Source organism: Leopardus geoffroyi, chromosome A1 (genome assembly GCF_018350155.1).
Source record: "Leopardus geoffroyi isolate Oge1 chromosome A1, O.geoffroyi_Oge1_pat1.0, whole genome shotgun sequence".
NCBI lineage: Eukaryota > Metazoa > Chordata > Mammalia > Carnivora > Felidae > Leopardus > Leopardus geoffroyi.
Genome location: NC_059326.1, coordinates 131,528,729 through 131,553,638, shown reverse-complemented (window position 1 = coordinate 131,553,638; position 24,910 = coordinate 131,528,729). Strand labels below are relative to the sequence as shown.

The 24,910-nt window shown below is 36.5% G+C and overlaps 1 protein-coding gene across 3 annotated transcripts in view; it reads right to left on the bottom strand.

The window, feature by feature from the left end:
* Positions 1 to 24,910, bottom strand: part of RNF180 (ring finger protein 180) — a 206,383-nt gene that overhangs the window by 38,299 nt on the left and 143,174 nt on the right. For all 3 annotated transcript variants that reach the window (XM_045494411.1, XM_045494422.1, XM_045494432.1), the window contains one exon: positions 16,000 to 16,125. In XM_045494411.1, the coding sequence (XP_045350367.1) occupies positions 16,000 to 16,125 (126 nt within the window). The remainder of the gene's footprint in view (positions 1 to 15,999; positions 16,126 to 24,910) is intronic.

Here is a 24,910-nt window from a genome sequence, read left to right as displayed (position 1 = left end):
GTAAAGGAAAGCAATCAAGCTGACAGGTGACAGAAAAAAAAACAGTAAGTTAAGGAACTCAGTGAAACTAACAAGCATAATAACATTCACATTCTATAGAGATTTCTTGAGGAGAAGAGAGAGAAAAGGGGTCAGAAAACTTATTTGAAGAAATAATAGGTAAAAACATGTCAAATCTGGAGAAAGAACATAAATCCAGATCCCACAGGCACAGAGCGCTCTCAACAAAATCAACCCAAAGAGTTCCACACCATGACATATAGTAATTGAAATGGCAAAAAGTAGTGATAAAGAGATTTTTAAAAAGAACAAGAGACAACTAGTGACTTTTTCAGCAAGAACTCTGTAGGTCATAAGGGAATGACATGATATATTCAGAATGCTGCAAGAAAAAAACCCTGAAACCAAGAATATTCTATCTACCAAGACTATAATTCAGAATAGGAGGTGAGAGAAAGAATTTCCCAAACAAAAGTTAAGACAATGCACCACCACTAAATCAGCCCTACAAGAACTATTAAAGGGGATTCTTTGAGTAGAGAGGAAAGACCATAAGAAGGAATAAGAAGGGTAGGAGGAAGAAAAACCGTAAAATTAGGGGTACTTACAAAAATCAGTCAAGGAATTCACAAAATAAAAAGATGTAAAGTATGACACTATATACCTAGAACGTGGGAGAAAAGTCAGAATGGGTTCAAACTTAAGTGACCATCAACTTAATATTGACTGCTATATGTATATTATATACAAACCTAATGGTAACCATAAAAGAAAAACCAGTAACAGATATGCAAAAAATAAAAAGGAATCAGGTATTTCACCAAGGAAAGCCCACAAACCATGAGAGAAGAGAGTAACAGACATATATATGGAGACAAAACAAAATTAAAACACAGTGGTCCAAAGTCTTTGGGTTTCAGCAAATGGTGTCCTAAGAGAGATGTTTATAGCAATACAGGTCTACCTCAAAAATAGTACAGAGGATACAAACCATATGATCAGTTTAACAGATGCAGAAAAAGGATCTGACAAATTACAACATCCATTCATGATAAAAAACCTTAACAAAGTAGGTTTTGAGGGAACATACCTCATCCTAATAAAGGCCATATATGAAAAACCCACAGCTAACATCATACTCAATGGTAAAAACTGAGAACTTTTCTCTTACAATCAGGAGCAAGACAAGGATTTCCACTCCAAACACTTTTATTCATCATAGTACTTGGAATGGGAAAAAGACCATCTCTTCAACAAATGGTATTGGGAAAAATGGACAACTATATCCAAAAGAATGAAACTGGACCACTTTCTTACATCATACCCAAAAATAAATTCCAAATGGATTGAAGACCTAAATGTGAGACCTCAATCCATAAAAATGCTATAAAAGAGCACAGGCAGTAATTTCTCTGTCATTGGCCATAGCAACATTTTTCTGAATATGTCTCCTGAGGCAAGGGAAACAAAAGCAAAATACACTATTGGGATTACATCAAAATAAAAAGCTTCTGCACAGAAAGCAAACTGTCAACAAAACTAAAAGAAAACCTACTGAATGGGATAACCTCTATGCAAATGACATATCTGATAAAGGATTAGTATCCAAAATATATAAAAAAACTGATACAACTCAACATCCCCAGACCAAACAATCTAATTAAAAAATGGGCAGAAATCATGAAGAGACATTTCTTCATAGAAGACAAATACAGATGGCTAAAAGATAAATGAAGAGATGCTTAACATCACTCATCATTAGGGAAATGCAAATCAAAACCACAAGGAGATACCACCTCACACTTCTCAGAATGGCTAAAATAAAAAAACAAAGAAACAACAAGTGTTGGCAAGAATGTGGAGAAAAAGGAACCCGTGTGCACTGTTGGTGGAAATGCAAATTGGTGCAGACACTGTGGAACACAGTATGGAGGTTCTTCAAAAATTTAAAACTAGGATTACAATTTGATCCAGTAATTCCACTACCAGGTATTTACCCAAAGAATATAAAAACACTCATTTGAAAAAATATGTATGCATCTGTATACTTACTGCAGAATTATTTACAATATCTTAATTATGGAAGCAACTCAAGTGTCTATGGAAAGATGAATGGATAAAGATGCAGTATACATATACAATGGAATATTACTCAGCCATTAAAGGGAATGAAATCTTGCCATTTACAATAATGTGCAAAGAGCTAGAGAGTATAATGCTCAGTGAAACAAGTCAGTCAGAGAAAGACAAATACCGTATGATTTCACTCATGTGGAATTTAAGAAAGAAGAATGAACAAAGAAACAAAAGACAAGCGAAAAAACCCAGACTCCGAACTATGAGGAACTGATGGTTACCAGAGGGGAGGTAGAAGGGGGTGGATGAAATAGGTAAAGGGGATCAAGAGTAGGGCACGTATCGCGATGAGCACTGTACAGTACCGAAGAATTACTATACTGTGCACCTGAAACTAATATAACACTTAAGTTAACTAGGCTGGAATTACAACTAAAATAAAATCAATAAAATAAAATAAAATAAGGGAAATGTCTTAAAGGGAATTCTTATTATGGATTTGTTGCAGATCCCTTTCTATATTATGACTCGATTGTTAAACTCTAAAACTGCAGGAAATTGCTTTTTGGGGCCAACGACTTTGTCTCTAGTATTGCCACAGCTCTTAGCAAATGGATCATGGGGAAAACTGGCCATATGTTTGGACTCTTCTTCCATTCTGACATGTCAGTCCATATGGTTATCAAAACCTCTGCTCATTTCTCTTACTCCTAGTAGAGTCCTCCTCTGCCTATGGCAAGACTGATCCTGAGGTAATTCCCAGACTTAGGAAATATTCCCAGTCATGCAAATAGCTGGCAATATTAGCTTTCTTGGGGGACTTTGTCCACACTGGAATTTTAATTCTGTTTGCTTTCTTAAATTCCATAGCTCTCTGATTTATTAATATGATTTTTGTAATTTATCATTCCTTCCCCCCAAGATGCTGTCGGTGAGGCTGATTCTTCCCATCATTTATTATTTTTTACTATACCTTCTTATATCTTCTATATCCTAGAAGAAGAAATCTCCACTGCTGATATTACCAGAAATAATAAACTTGACTTGTATCTATTCCTGCTATTTTTCAGGGTTCTACGGCTGTTTGCTCATTGTTGTGGTCTGAATCTGGTCCCACATACCCCTGTAATCTGGTCTTCTCATCTGTCACATCCATTTTTTTTGCTTATGATCAAATGAGATTGCTATTCTTCCAGTGCTGAACCAAGAGAGAATAGCCCTGCATCCCCTTTTGTCACTGTATCTCAAATATGTGACAGGTCTATAAAACAGTAGAGGTTTACTAAGATTTTTCACATTTTCTGATCATTTGGGATAAAAGGTGTAATAAAACACAAACAATAACCTGCAGCCATTGCACTGACCCAGAATCATCCTCAGAGTACCTTTAAGTTCTCTGCCTATCTCTGTTGTCACTCATAAGACTATGCCACACACCGTGATCATAGAATAGGCTAGTGATCACTAGGTATCTCAGTGATGGATTAAGTTTTCCATTACCACTCTTAAGGTCCACCTCCTTAATCTTCATTTTTTATTCCAAAATTGACCACAGATTCCCAGGATGATTCACAGTCAATACATATATTGCCCACTGCCCCAACAAAGCAGTCATACAGTGGTCAAACATTGTAACACTTCAACATTGCTGAAATCTTTTTTTTATAATTAAATAACACCATTTATTAGACATTGACAATCCAGTTTGAATTTGGCTGTGCTAAGTTCCTTTACTTCCTCTCTAGCTTAATCAGAGGTTCAAAAAATCTAGTGTCCATCCAGTACCAGAATCATCTTACTTCATGTTTCAGCAGTGTAACTTCTTGTCATATATTCTGCATGGTAGTTATGGAATGCATTGGTATTAGGGAAAGCATTTAAAATTGTCAGATCAGGGCCAAGGTTAGGCACAGCAACCACCATGAGAATTTGTCTCTAGTACTAATTTCAGATGTCCCGTGGTCTTTGGGGGTGGGTTTAAATGTTTGTGAATATGTATACATTAATGTTATATATCCAAGGGTTTGTAAATGAAGGTAGTATTGTCTGCCAACATCCAACTTCACAGGGAATTAAAGCAAGATCTGTATATGCAAAATGATGAACAGGATGAAATTTGTGTGTGTGCATGTGAGAGAGGTGAGACACTGAGAGAATGAAAGTGCTGGTACTTTTCAAAATAAGAACTATGAAATGGTGATGTCTGAACAAAATGTACAATTTGTATTTTAATTAATTTGGATTGTTAATTTAATATAGAAGTAAAAGATGTTCTAATTTTGATTTCAATGCCAAAGTGAACTATTTTGCCTTACATAGAGACCATGGATTCATTGACCCAACAGCAGAATAATACTGGGTCACGTGAAAAGGATGGAAGTATTCTAAATAATCATGAGTTAGCACTTTACATCTCTTATCAAGTAGTAGCTTTACTTATCATTCTGTCGATCTTAGTTCCTTCCCCCTGAAAAAACTACTACCTCTAGATGCTTCATCCTCAGCTTATTTTATTAGTATCTAGTTTCCAAAGGGCATAGTTTCCAGTTCTGTTACTATCTCTGAAACAAGCAACTAGGACCTAGAAACCAGGTTCCATGAGGAAGTTGAAGGAATGTGAATATTTCATGTGTGGAATGAAGACTAGGAAACAACATCAAATGTGTCTTTGTATAGTTTAAGAACAGTTCCATGAAGAAAGATTAAGACAGACCTGAACCAATAAAAGAAAACTGTGAGAAGGCAGATTTTATTCAACAAAGGGATTTGTCTGATAGAGTTGGTAAAATGTACAAACTTTCTTTTACAGGTAGTGAGCTCCCTATCACTGCCTATGAGAAGCAAAGTACAGAAGTCATCTCTGAGTGTGACTGTTGAGGTCATTTTGTACTGGCTGGAGCAGTTACATTATGTATCCTAACTCCTTATAATCTATAATTTACATTTTAATGGGAATGTATATAGCTAGTTATTTTTAAAGTAGTTTACGATACTGTCAGGCTTTGACACTTTGCTGGCTTCTGAAATAAATTTTAAACTCATAAGTAAATCTACAGCAAAAACAGGGTCTGATTCTGCCACTGGAAAATAAACAGAAAGGAAAAGATACTTTGGATGTAAGATCTTTCAAAAAATTACCTTGTGAATAAAATTATCCCAGTTTCAGAGGAAATGTAAAGGTTAGTGCACTTTCTGCTAAAAGGCAGCACCAAGTCTGTAGCCTATTTTAAAATTTCTCTGACTTAACTCCAACTTTCTGAGAAAGAAGATTTCTGGGTTATATTCAAACTCCTGCTGCTGGAGCATGTATTGTTTTGTTTTCTATTCGAGATAAGCATTCTTTTCCATGTGGATATTCCTTCATTTATATTGAGCATGTGTAAACTTGCAGAATTATTCTAACACCATCGGATAAAATTATGACCAAATAAAACAATTCCCCAGGCTTTTACAAGAAATGGATGAATTTGTCATAAATAGATCCCCAGGCTTTTACAAGAAATGGATGAGTTTGTCATAAAGAGATCTCAGACACCTGAATTTCAGCTCCATGTTTTTATTACTGCCAGAGAGATTAAGACATAGAGTTTTATCTCATGGCTTTTTTTTTCCATTTCTTTGACTTGAGTATACCAAGAAAAAAATGAGCATGGAAATTTTGTTTTTTGGCAAAAGATCTTGGTAAAATCTCTTAGCTAGTTAGCATTGCATGTATATTTATGCAAAAGTGGTTTCTTAGGGAACCAGGCAACATGGCATGGCTGGAAATCATGCCAACCGGATAAGAAACTGAGGATGCAATGCATGCAAATGGTAGACACTTCAGCTAAGAGAACAATGACTGACAATCATCACTACAACCAGTACCTGACAGCAGATATAAAGTGCTAGCTTTAGGTTATCTAGAATATTTCCATTCCTTTCCACGTTACCCATTTTATGTATACATGCATAAAATATGACATGTAAGAAAAAAACCATTTAAAACATGTTAGCTTAACTCATCAATATTTCCAAGACACTACTTGATAGGGTAAAAAGGAACGGGTCTACTCTATTAAGTGCGAGTTAGCGATATGGCCGAATGAATTCAGTAAGAGTTTATATGAACTTTATTGATTAGTAAATCTAAAATTATGTTAAAATGTTTTATTTTTGTGGAAACAACACGAATTTTGTGGATCCGAAGGCATCTTTGGGAATGTGTATTCTTTCACATAAGATCCCTCTCCCATCTTACTTCCTCTTACTGATCTCAGAAAACTAGGCTCAAGAGTCTTAGGGAAACCATTAACATGGCAAGGATGGCATGGTACATTGAGGAGGGTGTGATAACTATGGGAATCACAGACCCCAATTTTCAAATATGATCCTAATGTATAGGATCACTGAGAAGGAAATTTATGGCCTTAAACAATAATTCTTAAAAAGTAAAAAGGATAGGTGGGTGGCTCAGTTGATTTAAGCATCTGACTCAGCCCAAGTCATGATCTCATGGTTCGTGGGTTCAAGCCCTGCATCAGGTTCTGTGCTGACAGCTCAGAGCCTGGAACCTGCTTCGGGTTATGTGTCTCCCTCCCTCTCTGCCCCTCCTGCTTGTTCTCTCACTCTCTCTCACTCTCTCTCTCAAAAATAAACATTAAAAAATTTTTAAAGTAAAAAGGATACAAATTAATGACCTAAAAAGCCACCTTAATATGTCATAAAAAGGATAGAATAAATCCAAAGAGAGCAGCAATAAGGATGTAATAAAGAGCAAAGATTAATGAAGGGGAAAGTAAAGATTCAATAGAGTCAATTTTAAAAATTTGTTGTTTAAAAAGAATAATAAAATTTGAAAATTATCTAGCAAGATTGGGGAAAAAAAAAAAGAAAAAAACCCAGGGCATGAGCAAATAATAATAATAATACAAAGGAAACAACTTTAGATACAGGAGAGATGAAAAGATATAAATAACTTTTTGTTAACAAATGTTAAAACAAAAAATGGACAAATTTCTATCAAAAAGATAAATTACATAAAATGACTCAAGAAGAAATTGACAAACTTTTTTCAATATTTATTTTTGAGAGAGAGAAAGAGAGACAGAGTACAAGTGGGGGAGGGGCAGAGAGAAAGGAAGAGAGACAGAATCCCAAGCAGGCTGCACCCTGTCTGCACAGAGCCAGATGTGAGACTCCAACTCACAAACCGTGAGATCATGACATGAGCTGAAGTCGGACACTTAACCGACTGAGCCAATCAGGCGCCCTGACAAACATATTTTGAAAATGGAAACAGAGGCAATCTTACTCATAAATATAGATGTAAAAATCTCAGGCCAAAATCTTAGCAAACCAAGTCTAGCAGTGCACAAAAATGATCATATTGCGTTACCCCAGGAATACACCAACAGCTTCACATTAGAAAACCTATTAAAATCTATTAATGTAATCCAATGCATTAACAGATTGATGAAGTGAAGCCATTATAATCATTTCAAGAAATGCTGAAAAAAATCACAAAATTAAAAATCTATTCAAGACAAAATTATTAGCAAATTCGGAACAGATGATAAATTTCTTAAAACCTAATATAGAGTATCCACCAAAAACAAAGAGCAACATCCTATTTACTGGTAAATATTAAAAGTGCATATTTTAACATCAGAAATGCTGCTATCACTTTTCCTATTAAAAATCAAACAGAGGTCCTAGCTCAGAAAGTATGGAAAGATAAAAGAGAAAAAAGTGTATTAGACTGAAAGATACAAAGTTGTCTTTATTTACAGATAAGACAGATATGATTGTCTTCACTGAAAGCTCTCCAAACCCTGTAATGAGAGTGAACATAATTTAGGAAGGTTGTTAAATATGAAGTCAATATCCCACACAATTGCATTTTTATACAACAATAATTATGGAATAATTTTTAAAAACCCAGCACCACTGTGTAATATTCAGAAAAGTGAGATATTATTTAAAGAAAGATAGAACACTCTGTAACACAATGTAAGAGGTGGATTCTATATAAAGACCTAAATGAGGAGGTAAAACTATAAAGTTAATATATATATAAAAAAAAAAAAACCTTAAGAGGAAACATTTGTGATGTGGGAACTTCAAAACACAGTAAGACAAAAGTAGGGTGGTTTTAATTGCATCAAAGTATTTCTTTCAATAAAGGACAACATAAATAACACACAGATAATAAAATGGGATAAAAATCTGTAATGTCTAAAGTTGATCAGGGATTAATACCTAGAATATGCAAGAAATTTGGGAAAAATGATAAAGGCAAAAACCCCCTTGGAAAAATGAGCAAAGCATTTTAAAAACAAGCATCCAAAAGACTAACAAGCATTTGAAGTGATTTCAACTTATCAGAGATCAGATAAATAAAAATTAAAATAATGAGGGTTCCTAAGTTTTACTCTGCTAACATTTGTCATTTTCCAGAGTTCTAATTTTTCCCGACCCTCACACACTGTTAACAGATAACTATGTTGGTCACTTGGGAGAACTGTTGGCACTATTTACTCTAGTTAGGTGTATTTATATTCTATGATGCAGATATCCTCCTCCTAATTCTACATACTAAATAAATATTCACATGGTTCACATTAGGATATTCATTAAAGTTATATGCAGTGGCAGGGAGTAGAAAGTATTCTGTATTCCAGTCAGTGAACAGATAAAATGTGGTAGATGCACACCTTAGGAGAGCATGAATTAGAACCCATGGATTAGAGGTACACATAGCCACGGGGATGGATCTAAAAGCTTGGTATAAAAAAAGAAATAGAATGCAATATATAATACCATCTCCATTAATTAAAATATATGAACAAAAATAACATAACATTATATAAGAATACAAACAAAAAGGTAAACCAAACTTAATGGGAAGTAGAATATGGGGATAAAAGGAAACCAATGAATGTGGTTTAGTGATGACGGTATGCTGTTAATTAAGAAGTACAACTGGTCCAACTCTGCACTCAAGGTTCAGAAAAGGAGAAGACAAAAACACAGCAAGTACATAGAAATAAATCTAACCAAAAGATGTCTAAGACATTTGTAAAGAAAATTATAAAGTTTTATCATATGGTATTAAAGATTTAGAAGATCTAAATAAAAGAAGATTATAAACTAGTTGGTAGACAGGGAGAGCTGTTTATTGCTATAAGATGTCAATTCTTTACAAATTGACCCATACATTGAATAAGACATCTCTCCTTCAATCCAACGTAATTTTACATAGAACTTGGCAAGATAATTCTAAAATTCAAAGAGCCAAAAAAAAAAAAAAAAAAAACCAAAAACCAAAAAACAAAAAAACCCAAAAAACAAGACAAAACAAAACCCCACAAAAAGCCCACACAAAAAACAAGACACTCTTCCAGCATAACAAGTTTGAAAGGGGACATCAGGACTTACTATAAAGCTTTAGTAACTAACACAGTACAGTACTGAGGTTTTGGAAAAATGGTGGAGAAAGAATCCTGAGCTCAGGGGCGCCTGGGTGGCTCAGTTGGTTAAGCGTCCAGCTTCGGCTCAGGTCATGATCTCACGGTTTATGGGTTCAAGCCCTGTATCAGGCTCTGTGCTGACACCTCAGAGGCTGGAGCCTGCTTCAGATTCAGGGTCTCCCTCTCTCTCTTTGCCCCTCCCCCACTAGTGCTCTCTCTCTGTCTTTCAAAAAAAAAAAAAAAAAAGAATCCTGAGCTCACCTTGTTCCATGGACATGATGAGATAACAACTGCATCTGTGCAGCTAACCCTGAAAACAACCTGAGGACTAGCAGAATAGACCTTCCAGAGCTAAACCTAGAAAGATGGTCACACTGAAAAGGATAGGAGGGGTGGACATTGTTGGGAACTAAAGTCTCTGCATGACCAGCCACACATGGAAGGGACATCACAAGCATAGAGAAATAAGAGGATCAGACCCCATGCCAGGCAACCTAGGCACTGGGGTCCTGCACTGAGAAGATGACTCCCTATAATATTTAGTTTTAAAAACTAGCAGGGCTTAAATATGGCAGCTTTAAAAATCAGTGTGGGCTTAACTCCCCCAGAGAGCCAGAGGGTGAGAGAAAACTGAGTCCCCACCCTTAAAGGGCCAGCAAACTAAATCATTTACCCTGAGACACAGCACAGAAGCAGCAGTTTGAAAAGTGCTTGGGGTATACATGAAGAAGTTTTATTGACTAATCTTAGAATGTGTGCCAGAGGGGCAGGGATCTGTGGATTTGTCAGGGAACAGAAGTACTGGTGGTCACCATTTCTCTTCCTCTCCACCAGCCTAGATAGGCGGAACACCAGTGGTTATACTCTTGATCTACCTTGATGGCACTGTGTGCCCTGCCGTAGCGTTCCCCGCCAACCTGTCCAATCCAACTCATCTGCCTTGGCAGGCATTCGTCCAAAGCAGCTCCAGCCCTAACACACCCTGCAGGCGGCCCCTGCCAAAATGGTGCCACTCCGAAAGGCATCCTGCCCTGGAAAGGGAGGGAGATAACCCCATACGCCACTATGCTTGCACTATCTGCCACTGGGCCTCTTAGCTGGCTCTACAGGGAACAAACCCTGCCCTCCAGTAGGCCTGCAGCTATGGCAGAGAGGCTAACCGTAGATGGCTAGGCTGTGTGCTAACCGACCTCCCAATAAGCTCCCTGTTCGGCACATGGGCCTCTCAACCACTCAAGGAGCAAACCCTGCCCAGTGTGCCTACAGCAAGCAAAGCTGGTCGTTGCAGCTGGCTGAAGATAATCAAGGCTCAGACATAATAGGAAGGCACATGCAGCCCACACAAGAGACACTCCTGGAGTGCCTGGCTGTGGTGACCAGGGGGAATTGCATTATAGGGCATCATGGAACCTCTTCCACACAAGGCCACTACTTTCCATATCATGAGACAGGTGAACTACCTAATACACAGAAACAAACATAGAGAGTGAGACAAAAGGAGACAGAAGAATATATCCCAAATGAAAGAACAATAAATAAAATCACAGTAAAAGAGCTAAATTAATCAGAGACAAGCAGTACTTCTGATTAAGAATTAAAAGTAATGGTCACACATTAACAGACATTTCTGCAAAGAAGACATAAAGATGGCCAAAAGAAACCTGAAAAGATGCTCAATATCACTCATCATCAAGGAAAGGTAAAATAAAACTACAATGAGATATCACCTCACACCTGTAAGAAAGGCAAAAACCAAAAACTGAAGAAAAAAATAATGGTAAGGATATGGAGAGAAAGGAACCTTTTGTACTGTTGGTGGGAATGCCAACTGGTGCTGCTACTGTGCAAAACAGTATGGAGGTTCCTCAGAAAGTTAAAAACAGAACTCCCCTATGATCCAGTAATTGCACTACTGGGTATCAACCCCCAAAATACAAAAACACTAATTCAAAGGAATATATGCACCCCTATGTTTATGGCAGTATTATTTACAATGGCCAAATTAGGGAAGCAGCCCAAAGTCCATCAATAGATGAATGAAGAAGATGTGGTTGGTATATATATACAATGGAATATTATTTAGCCACAAAAAAAGAATTAAAGCTTGCCATTTGCAACAAAATGGATGCAGTTAGAGAGTATAATGCTAAGTGAAACAAGTCAGAGAAAGACAAATACCATACGATTTCACTCATATGTAGAATTTAGGAAACACATGAGCAAAAGCAAAAAAAAAACAAAACAAAACAGAAGATAGAGACAAACAAGAAACAGACTCTTAACTGTAGAGAACTGATGGTTACTAGACGGAATATGGGTGGGGGATGGGTGAAATGGGGGATGGGTATTAAGGGGGGTACTTATTGAGATGAGCACTTGGGTGACATAGGGAATTGTTGAATCACTATATTGTACACATGCACCTCATATAACACTGTATGTTAACTACACTGGAATTAAAATAAAATACTTAATAAAAAAATTAATGGTCTTAAAGATACTCATTGGACTTGAGACACAGTGGATGAAATCATTGAGAAATTATACAGAGACAGACAATATTAAAAACACCAGTCAGAGCTGATGAGTTCAATAATGAATTCAATAAAATACATACTAGAGGGCATCAACAGCAGATTAGTTAATGCAGAAGAACGGATCACCAATCTGGAAGACTGGGTACTGGAAAGCAATGAAGCTGACTGGCAGAAAGAGGGAGAACAGATTAAAGAAACTGTGACCTTATCAAGAATAATAACATTTGCACTACAGAGATCCCAGAAGGAGAAGAGAGAGAGAAAGAGGAATACGAAAAAAATACCTGAGAACTTCTCAACCGATATCCCAGTCCAGAAAGCACAGAGCCCCTAACAAGATGAACCACAAGGTCTACACCAAGACACATTAATAAAAATGGCAAAAAGTGATGATTAAGAGAGAATTTTAAAAGCAATAAGAGAAAAGAAAACAGTTCTATACAAGGGAAACCCCATAAGGCTATCATCTGATTTTTTAGCAAAAACTTTATGAGCCGAAAGAGAATAGCATGATGTATTTAAAGTGGCAAAGGAAAAAGACAACCAAGAGCACAAGTGTCAAATCAATAGGTTATACACCTGAAACTAACATAACATTGTATTTCAATTATACTTAATAAAAAGTATGGTTTTGGCCAAGAATTAGACAAAAAGACCAACAGAACCTAAAAAAGACCTCAGAAATAGACCCACATACATGGAAATTTAATATATGACAGACTAGCAATGTGCATCAGTCGGGAAATGATGAATTATTTTCAACAAATGGTAGCTAAAGTAAATAGGAAAAAAGGCCAAAGTTATTGAATCCCTATCTACAATATAGCAAAACAAACAAACAAAAACCCTCACAAAACTTAGAAAACAACAATACAAGTCAATTCCAAATACCTTTAGACTATTTGAAAAATATACAGGAAGATACCTGTATGACACTGGGGATAGAGAAGAATTTCATAAGGCAGATAATACAGACTGGAAAGATGATGAAGCAAATGTGAAGCCACAATTTACTAAAGAGATCATAATGAGAACATACAAACCACAACTGGGAAATGATAGCTGCTATTCATATTATTAAGAGAAAAAGGAGTCTGCTCTGAAAATATTTTAAAACTTTCAAAAATTAACAGGAAAAATACCATCAATAGGAAAATGGACAAAATTTATATAGGATTTCACAGATGAAAAAACTCAATTGCCAATATGCATATAAAGCTATGTTTATTCCCCATTAGTAATCAGGAAATTGAAATTAGAACCCCAATGAGATACCATTTTATACCTATCAGATTGGTAAAATCTCAAGGACTGAAAACACCGAATGTGGTAGACAAAGGTGATGATAAATCAGTATCGGCATTTAGGAAAATGATTTGGTTTAGGTAATCAAGGTAAAAATGTGCTTTTTTTACGACCCAGAAGTATTCTACCCACATTTATTCTAGAGGAACTCTCATGCTCCAGTAGACAAGAAAAGAAAGTTTATAGCAGCTGTTTATAATAAAGAACTGGCTAACTCTATTGTTGATCAACAGGACAATGGATAGATTGTGCCACATTCATATAATGGACTGAAATGGATGGATCCAAGAAATATAATGCTGAGTGACAAAGCAAATGTGGAGGAATTTATATATACTGTTACCACTACAAAGTTAAAAAAACAAGCAAAAGTAAATAGCATTGATTAAATATACATGTGTGTACTTGTATAAAGAAATAATGCAAAATTCAGAGGAACACGAAGTAAACAGAAAGGACAGAAGGTGATTCAGGAATACAGACAAATAAGGAGTCTGGTTTATGATTAAAATCCTATGAATGGTTTTTCAGGCCTGACCATAAGCAAGCACAGAAGCTTTACCTGACAGACCTTACAGGACAAACTTCCCTTATGTCTCCCTGGCCAGTGATGCTCTTTTACATATTTACATCCCTAGGCCCAACACCAGCATTCCTAGGTTCTTTCTATGAGGCCTTGGGCAGAAGGCTTGTTCAGGTGCCTCTAATGGGACCCCTTTAAAAGGGGTAGAACAGGGAAACTTGAAGACACTTCGACCCCCGGCCCCTTAAGTAGCAGCCAGTGCTTTTCTGCTTTTAGCTGATTGCCACCCCTCCACCCTCCCCCTACGTACACCTTCAGGGCTAAAACTGCCACTGCCTTTTGTTTAGGGACCCCTCATTAGTCAGATGATCTCGACATGTGTGCTGATCTGCCTGAATCTGGATCAGTGCACTGTTCAAAATGGAATTGAGGTAAGGAGAATCAGCATTTCCTCCAGTTTTAGACTCCTGTTTATACCACTGCACCAAGTGATCAAAGGCTTAATAACTCTTTCAATTTTGGCTGAGCCTGACAGCTCAACTCTTGTTTAGCTCCACAGACCCTTGACAGTAATGTATTTCTTTCTTTTTTTTTTTTTTTTGATAGTAATATATTTCTTAAGTTGGGTTGTATAACAAAGCTACTTTGAACCTCCTCCGTAAAAACCTTTAACAACTTAAGTTCTGTGGAACTCTTATGGGGAGGACAAATATGATGAAATCACAAAGAAGGTAGTGTTTAAATTATAGCTTCAGTATCTGGGGATACACAAAGGTGAAGGAAATGGTGGGGTTATCAGAAAGGTGCTTCATTCTTTTTAAAATTTGTGTGCACAGCAGTATGTAGGACCCAAAGGAATCTTTTAAAGCATACAAGTTATCCTTTAAATTTTCTCTTCGCTTTCATATGTCTAAATGTGTCTATACCAAATTTGTGGCTGAGTTTCTACAGTTACTACTTTATAAAATAGCATATGTTTGTAAAATGTCCTTCAACTATTTTCTTCATTCAGACTGCTCTATAAAATTATATTTGTCCTTAAAGTACTTTCTTCATACCTCAGGGATTTCATAAATCAATTTATTTTTTGCCCCAATCATACAGGCTCCATTTCTATCTCCTTTTGGTTTATGTTGTGGGGTACTGATTTTTTAGGTCTTATTGTAGAAGCTCCCCGGCTCCATTCCCTGATGATCATATCTGGAGCTTTCCAAACAGATCCCATAATATCACAAGTGGTAAATACTAAAACCACACAGTATTTTATGCTCTGGCCATCGTTTTATTAAAGGAGAAATTATCTTTTATGTCCACATTGTATGATTATCATTCTATGGTAACAAATTCTCAAAGGTAAAAAAGGCTTCAGAAATTTCCTTGCCCTTATTTTGCTAATTCCTTCTACCTGTAGTATAGTTAGTTATAATTTAGAATGTGCTTTTCCATTCGCTCTTTTGATCCTTACAACTATACTAATTCGGTGGCACACATATATATACTCCCATTTTACATACGAGAAAATCAAAACAAAAGAAGAGGTTATTATGACACCTCTGAGGCCACTCAGCTAGTTAAACCTGAACCCAGAAACTGGTGTTCCTATTCCACTGTGTACCTGTGAGACACTCTGTACACCAATGCTCTTCTATTTGCTACTTGTCATAAACTTGTGGGACAACTGTAAAATAATAAAACTAAATCAACTTACCTATGATAATGAATTATTCAGGATCTTTATAAAGAATACTAGTGTTTTTGTCAAATACAGCTTTTGTCAAATCTGTTACTTTTGAGGTGAATTTCATTCATCTATTAAACATATTAAATGTTATTGACAACAAGGCAAAGTACTTTAATCATGTGTTTTTCTCAAATTTTGCTCTTACACAGTTTCTATTTTCTATTTTCTTCATATATTATTATTATTATTATTATTATTATTATTATTATTATATTTAATGCTTTCAGCAAGAAGATACTTGGCAAAATCCTTACTTAAACCTGACCAATGCAGAAATGTTTCCCCTAACATTTTAGTTAGGAAAAAATCGCTTTCAAAAGAGATCTTAGACAAAGTTACCAAACATTTTTGCATTAGTTTCCTTACCTCCAAAAAGATGGAAGGCTTTCCTGCAGCTTGGGAGTGGCCATTTTGCAGAGCTGGATTTCTGAAAGCTTTGTTTTATTTTCAAATACTCTTTAGTAAAGAATGTTTTTGTGGCATTGTTCAGTTCTAGAGTAAAGCAAAAGAAAACAGTAGTTTTAGACGTTAATTTGACTAAAATGGCAAGAGCATGAAAAATTGTTACAGTATTTTGACAACAAATTTAGATCTCTTTAAGAAAGAAAACAAGAGTAAACTTTTTAATTTGAATTCAAGCGAACATAATTCCCTCAAATTCACATTTGATGCAACTTTGATGTGTCTACACATACAGTATACATCTACTGGGAATCTCCTATGTCAGTTATTATGCCATAGGCAGCAAAGAGAAAAACCCAGTCCTTGCCCTCAATAAGACTCAAGATTAAAAGATAGAAACAGGGGCACCTGGGTGGCTCAGTTAAGCGACTGACTCTTGGTTTCGTCTCAGGTCATGATCACACGGTGGTTTTGTGAGTTTGAGCCCCGCATCAGTCTCCGTGCTGACAGTGTGAAGCCTGCTTGGGATTCTCAGTCTCCCTCTCTCTCTGCCCCTCCCTGACTTGCACTGTCTCTGTGTCTCTCAAAATAAATAAACTTAAAAAAAAAAAGGTAGAAATAAACAGGTAGACAAAAAAGGGAAAAATGTGTTACAGGTGTAGCAAGAGAATAACCAGAGTACAATCCTGGCTCAGGAGAGAGGATAAAAGGGAAAAATCTTTTACAATTTTTCCTACTGCATCATCTCTTCAGTTCATTCTATATGTGATGGTCAAGAATTTACTGAATCTAATGCTGCTGATTGGAGAAAGTTTAAAAAAATGCAGAATCAGGGGCGCCTGGTTGGCTCAGTCGGTTAAGCGTCCGACTTTGGCTCAGGTCATGATCTCACGGTCCGTGAGTTCGAGCCCCGCGTTGGGCTCTGTGCTGACAGCTCAGAGCCTGGAGCCCATTTCAGATTCTGTGTCTCCCTCTCTCTCTGCCCCTCCCCTGTTCATACACTGTGACTGTCTCAAAAATAAAACGTTAAAAAAAAAATGCAGAATCAAATTCTCAACCTTTCAGAGACTTCCTTATGAGTGAAAAAGAAAATATTCATTGGAAGTAAACACAGACCAATCAGAGAACAGATGTGATGATATTCACTTTAAATTCTAGAAAGTACTTGAACTCTCTCTTATATGAGCCATGGAAAGCCTAAGCACATAGAGAAAAAAATGCTCACCTCTAAAGGGAACAATACAAGTTAGGGGAAAAGATAAGCTGCTATCATAGCCTGCATTCAGTAGAATAGGACTAGTTTGAATCAAAGAAATACAGTAATATCAATCTCTTCAGGCCTCGCAGGTTCTCACCCTGGGTGGCTGTAAGGTCTACTAGTAAGTGCATGCCCTATAGAATTTGGGGTCCAGAAAAGCTCTGCATGCTGGGAAGGGAGGCCAACCAGGAATACCTCATCCAGCACTGATGAGTATTTATCTGTGTGTCCTCGGAAAATAAATTAAAACCTCATTTTCATATTCTTTACTCATAAGCTGTTCAAAGCTAAAAATCTTGCTTAGGAAGTCCCATTTTCCAGCTAAATATGCACCATGATGACAGAGGCATATAGAACGGGGACAAAACCAAACCCAAAATTCTAAATATGATACTGTTGAAATGGAGTTACAGATTTTACAATATGTGAATCATTATAATTATATAATTTATGCTGAACTGAGGTTAATATTTAGGAGTTCCTATTTTAATATCTAGGTAAGCCATAATTAATGACTTATCCATTTTAATTTAGTGAGTCCATTTAGTATTTGCTACAATATTTTGTTCTCATAATTTTATACCAGAATAATGAAAAAGTAATTATCATCATTTTTAACCCTTCAGGCCCAGGAGAAATCTGCTACTATTATGACTTTCTCAGGGGAGAGCATTTATCCAAGCTTTCACCTCAAGCAGTTGTGATCACTTTATACTTACTGATGTCCTTTAATGACTTTGGAGCACTCAAGAATCATTTCAGTAACTGTTTCATCACCCAAGAATAGCTAGTTTACCCTCTGCTAGAGGAATTATAAGACTAAGAGGTGATCTATTAAATTAAGCCCAGTTTACCCACAATATTTACCGAGCTCTTGCTAAGATAAAGACAAAATATTAAGTACTTTATACTGTGATGATGCATCCTGTTATTATTTTGTATGTAAAGTTACATTTCAAGATTTAGAAAAAGGCTTTTGAAATCCTAGGGATAGGGATATATCACTAGATCCTCAAAAGGTTATCACAACATCCATCCTTGCCTTCGAAGAATCTGTAATTCTGTCTTCTGTGTGAAAAAAGACTCTTAAATACTGAGAACTGAGGGTTGACGGGAGGGGTGGGGGAGATGGGAAAGTGGGTGATGGGCATTGTGGAGGGCACTTGTTGGGATGAGCACTGGGTGTTGTATGGAAAACAGTTTGATAATAAATTATATTTAAAAGAAAGAAAAAGAAAGAAAGAAAGAAAGAAAGAAAGAAAGAAAGAAAGACAGAAATTCCATCTTCCCTGTGCACCACATCATAGCCAATGATGCAGTTTCCTTTATTACTTTTAAAACTGTCAAAGTCACATATAGCTCTGGTTTAAAAAATCCAACAGCATAGAAGGGCAAAACGAAACAAAAAACAAAATGACAATGATCTGTTCTACTCCTTCTTATTTCTACCTCCCCTCCCAATCCCCAGGGACTATTTAAGCGTTGCTGTTTTTGTTTTTGTTTTCTGGAGATTAACCTCTGTAAGAATAAGTCATTGGTGTTCAAGAGTTGGTTTGCAAAACACTAGCAACATGTGAAATGATTTTGGGTGATACTGAATGAAAATGTTTAAACATTTAAAAGTTACCCATTTAATGTACAAAATTAGAAAAAAAATGTATATTAAGTAGAGCATCAAACACATACATTCACAAATACACTGCTAAGGATGAAGCTAATATAAGTATTTAAGAAAAAAGGTGTGTTGATATGAGGAAACTTCTTAAAAAAATAATTCAGGTGGTACACAGATACAGTAAAAATTGTAAAGGTGGTACCACAGGGGTACAAAATGAGTTTCACCAGGAAAGTTAAGGCCCCTGGCAAATGGCACTTTCTTGCCCCTCTTACACAGGTGCAAAGTAAGCATTGCCTTTTAATCCCTGAAGATTTTAAGACAGTTTGTGGGTTTTCACTGACACAGTATGAGAAACACTGCTCTAAATATTATGCTTACTTTGATACTTTTTTTATAATAAAAATAATCCACAAATTAAAGCTTGAGAATGACTGCACTGGAAGACAAAATTAGGTACTCTTACTGATAAAAAGAATGAGTTTAGATTTCAGGCTTAGTGACTATTCTGTACAAAATGAACAGAAAAACAAAAGAGGCATGGATGGACACAAGAACAAAACCATTATTAGCATAAGAATTAACAGACCAGACTTAGTGGTAGAGAATAAGAGAAAGGGTGAAATGCTCCTAATAGGGATAATAGACCATGACCAATTAATTATAGACCGACACAGTAGATAAAAAGAGGAAGTGCGATATTCTTTGGGATGAGTTATCTGTCCTGGACAAATCCCAGCAGGACATGAGGAAATCAGACAGAACACAGAATAATTCTTCACTGTGCAGGACTGGCCCAAACACTCTAGGATATCTGTCATCCCTGTCCCTAGTGACTAGATGCCAGTAACATCCCCCATTTATTGAGTCAGCCAAAATATCCCTGGTGAAAACATCATAGGCCTCTTCCATGCTTAAAATTCTAGATTAGCTTAAATGTCATTTCCTTATTTAGTTAGGGACTTCTATACATAAGGTAAAGACTTACGTATTTCCTTTTCCTATTTCCAGTGGCGTTCACTGGGATATCTGCTCATCAGCACCTAGTTCTGCCAGGTGAAGGCACAAGAGTAGTGGGTATGGGGTTGTGTGTGGTTAAAATGGAGATGGAGTTTGAATGGAGGAAAATGGTGGAACAAGAGTGGAAATCATTCTTGTTGAGGTTTGAGTGCATCTGAATGGGGAGGGGGGACAGGAGTGAGTCATTTCACAGTTGGGAAGTAGGATACACTCACTCTGTGGCGCCCTTTGCAATACCTGGGACACTCCCATCTACTATATAACCATGGGTTGGGATCCTGGATCAATGGATACTGGGTCTGTAGTAGGACTGCCTACAGGAAGATCATTCAGTGTCAGTCCACAATAGGGTAAGTGACACGCTTGGTTTGAAGGCTTCAGTCAGATAGTCAATTCAAGAAAATATGACACCCTCCCATGATATCCTTGGCTGAGGGATTTCTCCTCTCTCACCTGGATGACTTCTACCCCACATAATGCTTATATACCATGGCCTTTTCCTGTCTTTGGCCTGCTGATTTTAGGTGGCCTATAGATCCTCTTATGTGGCATGTAGCACCTCCCTGTAGAGACCTAGAGTTGGGGTGCTGATGTGGGAGCTCTTGGTCTGAAAGGATTAAACCTGCTTACACTGGTGTCGTTCTCACCTTCAAGACAAAAGGACTCTAATTAATTTAGGACACACCAGAACTTTCCCAATCTCCTAAGCAAACTTAGAATCTGCCATGTCCGGACTTATCCTACTGTTTCCCAAAGTGACTTCACCATTTTATATTTTAACAAACATATATATGAGTCTCAATTTCTCCATATCCTTGTCAACATTTATTACTATCTTTTTGATTATCATACCCTTTGAGGCACACAAGCTTTCAACTTTGATAAAGTCTAATTTATCTGTTTTTTTCTTTGGTTGTGTTTTAGGTGCAACATTTAAGAACCCATTGCCTAATCCAATTTCAAAAAGTTTTACACCTATGTTTTCTCTAAGAGGTTTATATTCTTATCTCTTACATTTAGGTCTTTGTTCCATTTTAATTAGCGTGTGTGCGTGTGTGTATGTGTGTGTGTATGTTTGTGTATGTGTAAACAGTGTAAGGTGTGGCTCCAAAGTCACCCTTCTTTTGCATGTGGATATCCAAATGCTACAAGGTCTTGATGGTACAACCTTTTACAAGAATAGTGGTAGAGTGGTATCAGTTAAATAGCTGTTTTACTGGAGTAAAGATTGAGCCTCTCATGCAACCATTCCAGAAACCTCTTTACTATTTATTATCTTTAAATATTATTGATGTCCTTGCAAGAGGATTTAAGTCTTTTTAAACTATCTTTTAACCTCTCAAAATGTTGTGAATCATATCATTTTTAGTTTCCTTGTTGACTACCTTTTATTAGTATGCTTTTATTGGTTAGGATGCTGTTGGTTGAAACTAACAGAAAATTTACTCAAACTGTGTTAGTTAATTAGTAAATTTAATATTTAATGGAACAGGAAATCCAAAGGTAGTGTGGGCTTCAAAGCTGGCTGACTCAGTGGTTAAATGAGGTTATCAAGAACTCATGTTCTTTTCTTTTAAAAAAAAATTTTTTTTTAATGTTTTTATTTTTGAGACAGAGAGAGACAGAGCATGAGCAGGGGAGGGGAGAGAGAGAGAGATACAGAATCCAAAGCAGGCTCCAGGCTCTGAGCTGTCAGCACAGACAGAGCCCGACATGGGGCTCAAACTCACAGACGGTGAGATCGTGACCTGAGCTGAAGTAGGACGCCTAACCGACTGAGCCACCCAGGCACCCCAAGACCTCATGTTCTTTTCTTTCCTTCGTTGTGCTCTCAAAAATAAAGGCTTTGTACCAAGCGGGTTCCCCACTTATTCATAAGATGGCTGCCAAAAACTATCTCTGTTACACACTTTCTTGTTTATGTCCAATGGGAGAGAGAATGGCTTTTCAATCTCATGTCTTAAGAGTAAAGACAAACTTTCTTCTCATGTCATTGGTCAAAACTGGACCACATGCAGATTTGTAAACCAATCACTGGCAAAGGAAGCCAAGGATGAGGTCTGCTACCCAGGAGCCACCTGGTCTATGCTGGGAGAGTTGAATACTTGAGAATAAAACTCAGAGTTATATTAGAAAAGAAGGATGTAATGGTACTAATTAGCAACGAAGAGTGTCTGCTACAACTTTTTTTCGATCAACTTTCAACAGTATATCTTGACTTATCTTAAAGAAATAGGTATCAACTCCTTCTACCCTTTCTTCTACTTATCCTTTCCCACTTCCTCTTCTCAACTTCTCATGTGTTAACTACTTTATCAAGATCACATCCAATACTGTTAATTTAAGCACAATTACCTAACCAGTGAATGTTACAGTACAAGTTTAAAATCATTTTGCTGAGGTACAGTCTATGGAATAAATCTGGGGGGAATTTCATTATTATCTCTATCCACTGAGTTACTGTAACAGAATTATGTTAGAACCAACCCTTGAAACATTGGTCAAATATCTTGAGTTCCTATAGGAAATGACAGCTTTCCCACTCTGACCTTTGACAGTAATTATCCCTTTTTGTTCGCAACTGGAATGCTGACATTAAGTAACTGAGAGTATTCATTCACTTAATAAGTAACTGTCAGGGTTCAGTAAGGTTAAGAGAATACTCTAAGACTGTAAACTAACTTCTCCAAAGTTTCACCAAAAGCATTTGAAACCAGAAGAGGAAAAAAAAAATAATTTACAATAGCAACAACAAAAAATATACAGGCAGAAAACTAATAAGAATTGTGCAGAGCCTTTAGGAAGGAAATTGCAGAAATTTATTAAGAAGATATCCAATAACAATCACCCAATATTATATAAATGTCTATTAAAAACTATGAATTATCAGGGGCGCCTGGGTGGCGCAGTCGGTTAAGCGTCCGACTTCAGCCAGGTCACGATCTCGCGGTCTGGGAGTTCGAGCCCCGCGTCAGGCTCTGGGCTGATGGCTCAGAGCCTGGAGCCTGTTTCCGATTCTGTGTCTCCCTCTCTCTCTGCCCCTCCCCCATTCATGCTCTGTCTCTCTCTGTCCCAAAAATAAATAAACGTTGAAAAAAAAAATTAAAAAAAAATTGTGAGTTATTAAAACACAGTCTAGAATAATTTTAAGAGGTATAGGGCAAGATAGAAATATGAATGGAAAAGAAAAAGGTGTTAAGAAACACACTTACATTGTAGTAATTATTATTACTTTTTAAAGAATGACAATTCAACTAGAATAGGAAAAAAGGATTGTTCAGCAAATGATACTAGGATAAATGTCTAAGGATATGGAAGAAAATGGACTCCATTCTTTTTTTTTTTTTAATGTTTGTTTGTTTGTTTGAGAGAGCTTGCATGAGCAGGAGAGAGGCAGAGAGGGAGGGAGAGAAAGAGAATCCCAAGCAGGCTCCCCCTGTTGGCTTGGAACCCAATGCAGGGCTTGAGATCCCATGAGATCATGACCTGAGCCAAAAAAAAAAAAGTCAGATGTTCAACCAAATGAGTTACCCAGGCGCCCCAAAAGTACTCCATTCTTACTTAAACCATGCATCATACAAGATGCTAAATGGAGTTAAATATGGGATAGGAGGACAAAGTGGAAACCTAAAATAAATATGGATAAAGAGAATTTTTATATAATTCTGTAGTTAATAGGTAAGGTCTTTTAATTACTAACTTCAAAATTAGAAATATTAAAGACCTATGTTGCTACATGAGACCACATAAAAGTTCTGCACATCCATAAAATACAAACATAACTAAAATATAAATGACAAAACAGGAAAATGATTTACCCCATAGGACAAAAGCTGACACTAATTAAAAAAAAATCTTGTTAATAAGCAAGAAAAAGATGAACAAACCATAAGAAAAATCAGCAAAGGTCATGGCCAAGAAAAACAAATGTCCTGAATGTGGAGAAAATAAGCTCTTGTATAAGACTGCTTATAACAGTTTTTGAGCACAGTTTGGCAACATACACAAAGCTTTAAAACACACAACAGCTTTAACTACCAGTTCTACTTCTTGAAATCCCTCACAAAGAAATGCTCAGAGATGTGTGCAAATATTTATCTCCATATATCAGCAATTAAGTAAATGACAAATAACTAAATGTCCCATAATATTGGTAGTTTAAGTAGATCATGATATAATCACAAGAGTTTTAAGTAAATCCAAGCAGGTTAAAAGCCTTACGTACAATATAGTCACATTTTTTTCTGTAAGAAAAATAATTAAGTACATGTATGTAAAATATTCTGGAAGTATACTCACTCACTGTGGTCTTTAAATGTTAGGACTATAGAGGATTTTGAGCTTAGAACTTTAACTGGATGTTCTGATTTTTCCCATAATGAAATTGTATTACTTCTATAATTTAAAAAGTTATTTCTACAAGAAAATTAGACCATAACGTTTTGGCTACTAGCAATGTCACTTTCCCTAATTTATACTCTGGTATTTCCTGAGCTTTTATCAAAGTATACCAGAAGATGTCAGGAAACCTGATACGCCACTTGCTCTGAAGATGTTTTTGAGGACACTGCCTACTCCACTTCTTAGTATGCCCTGGAAGAGAAATCACATAAAAAATTCCCTTTCAAGTGCCAGAAAAACCTTTGCTTACTCTTGGGAAGTGGGATACTTCTTCTAATGAATCATGAGAATCATTTAATTGTGTCCTTACTTTTATTTTAACTCAGGTGGCAGAATATTTAAAACCAAATACTTCACCTAATTATAGTTACTATGTAGCATCATCTGGCTTGTGTATCTGTTCATCCACCCTCACCTGCAGAACATGGAGATAGCATTTTTTCCTGTGATGGGTGGCACAGAGTAGTCCCCTCCATAAATGTTAGCTCTACTTACTTCTATCCTTCTTCCCTTTTTCCTTAGCAATTCTCTACGTTCCACATTCATTAGTTTTTCCTGTCTCCATTAGTATGTTTTTGTAA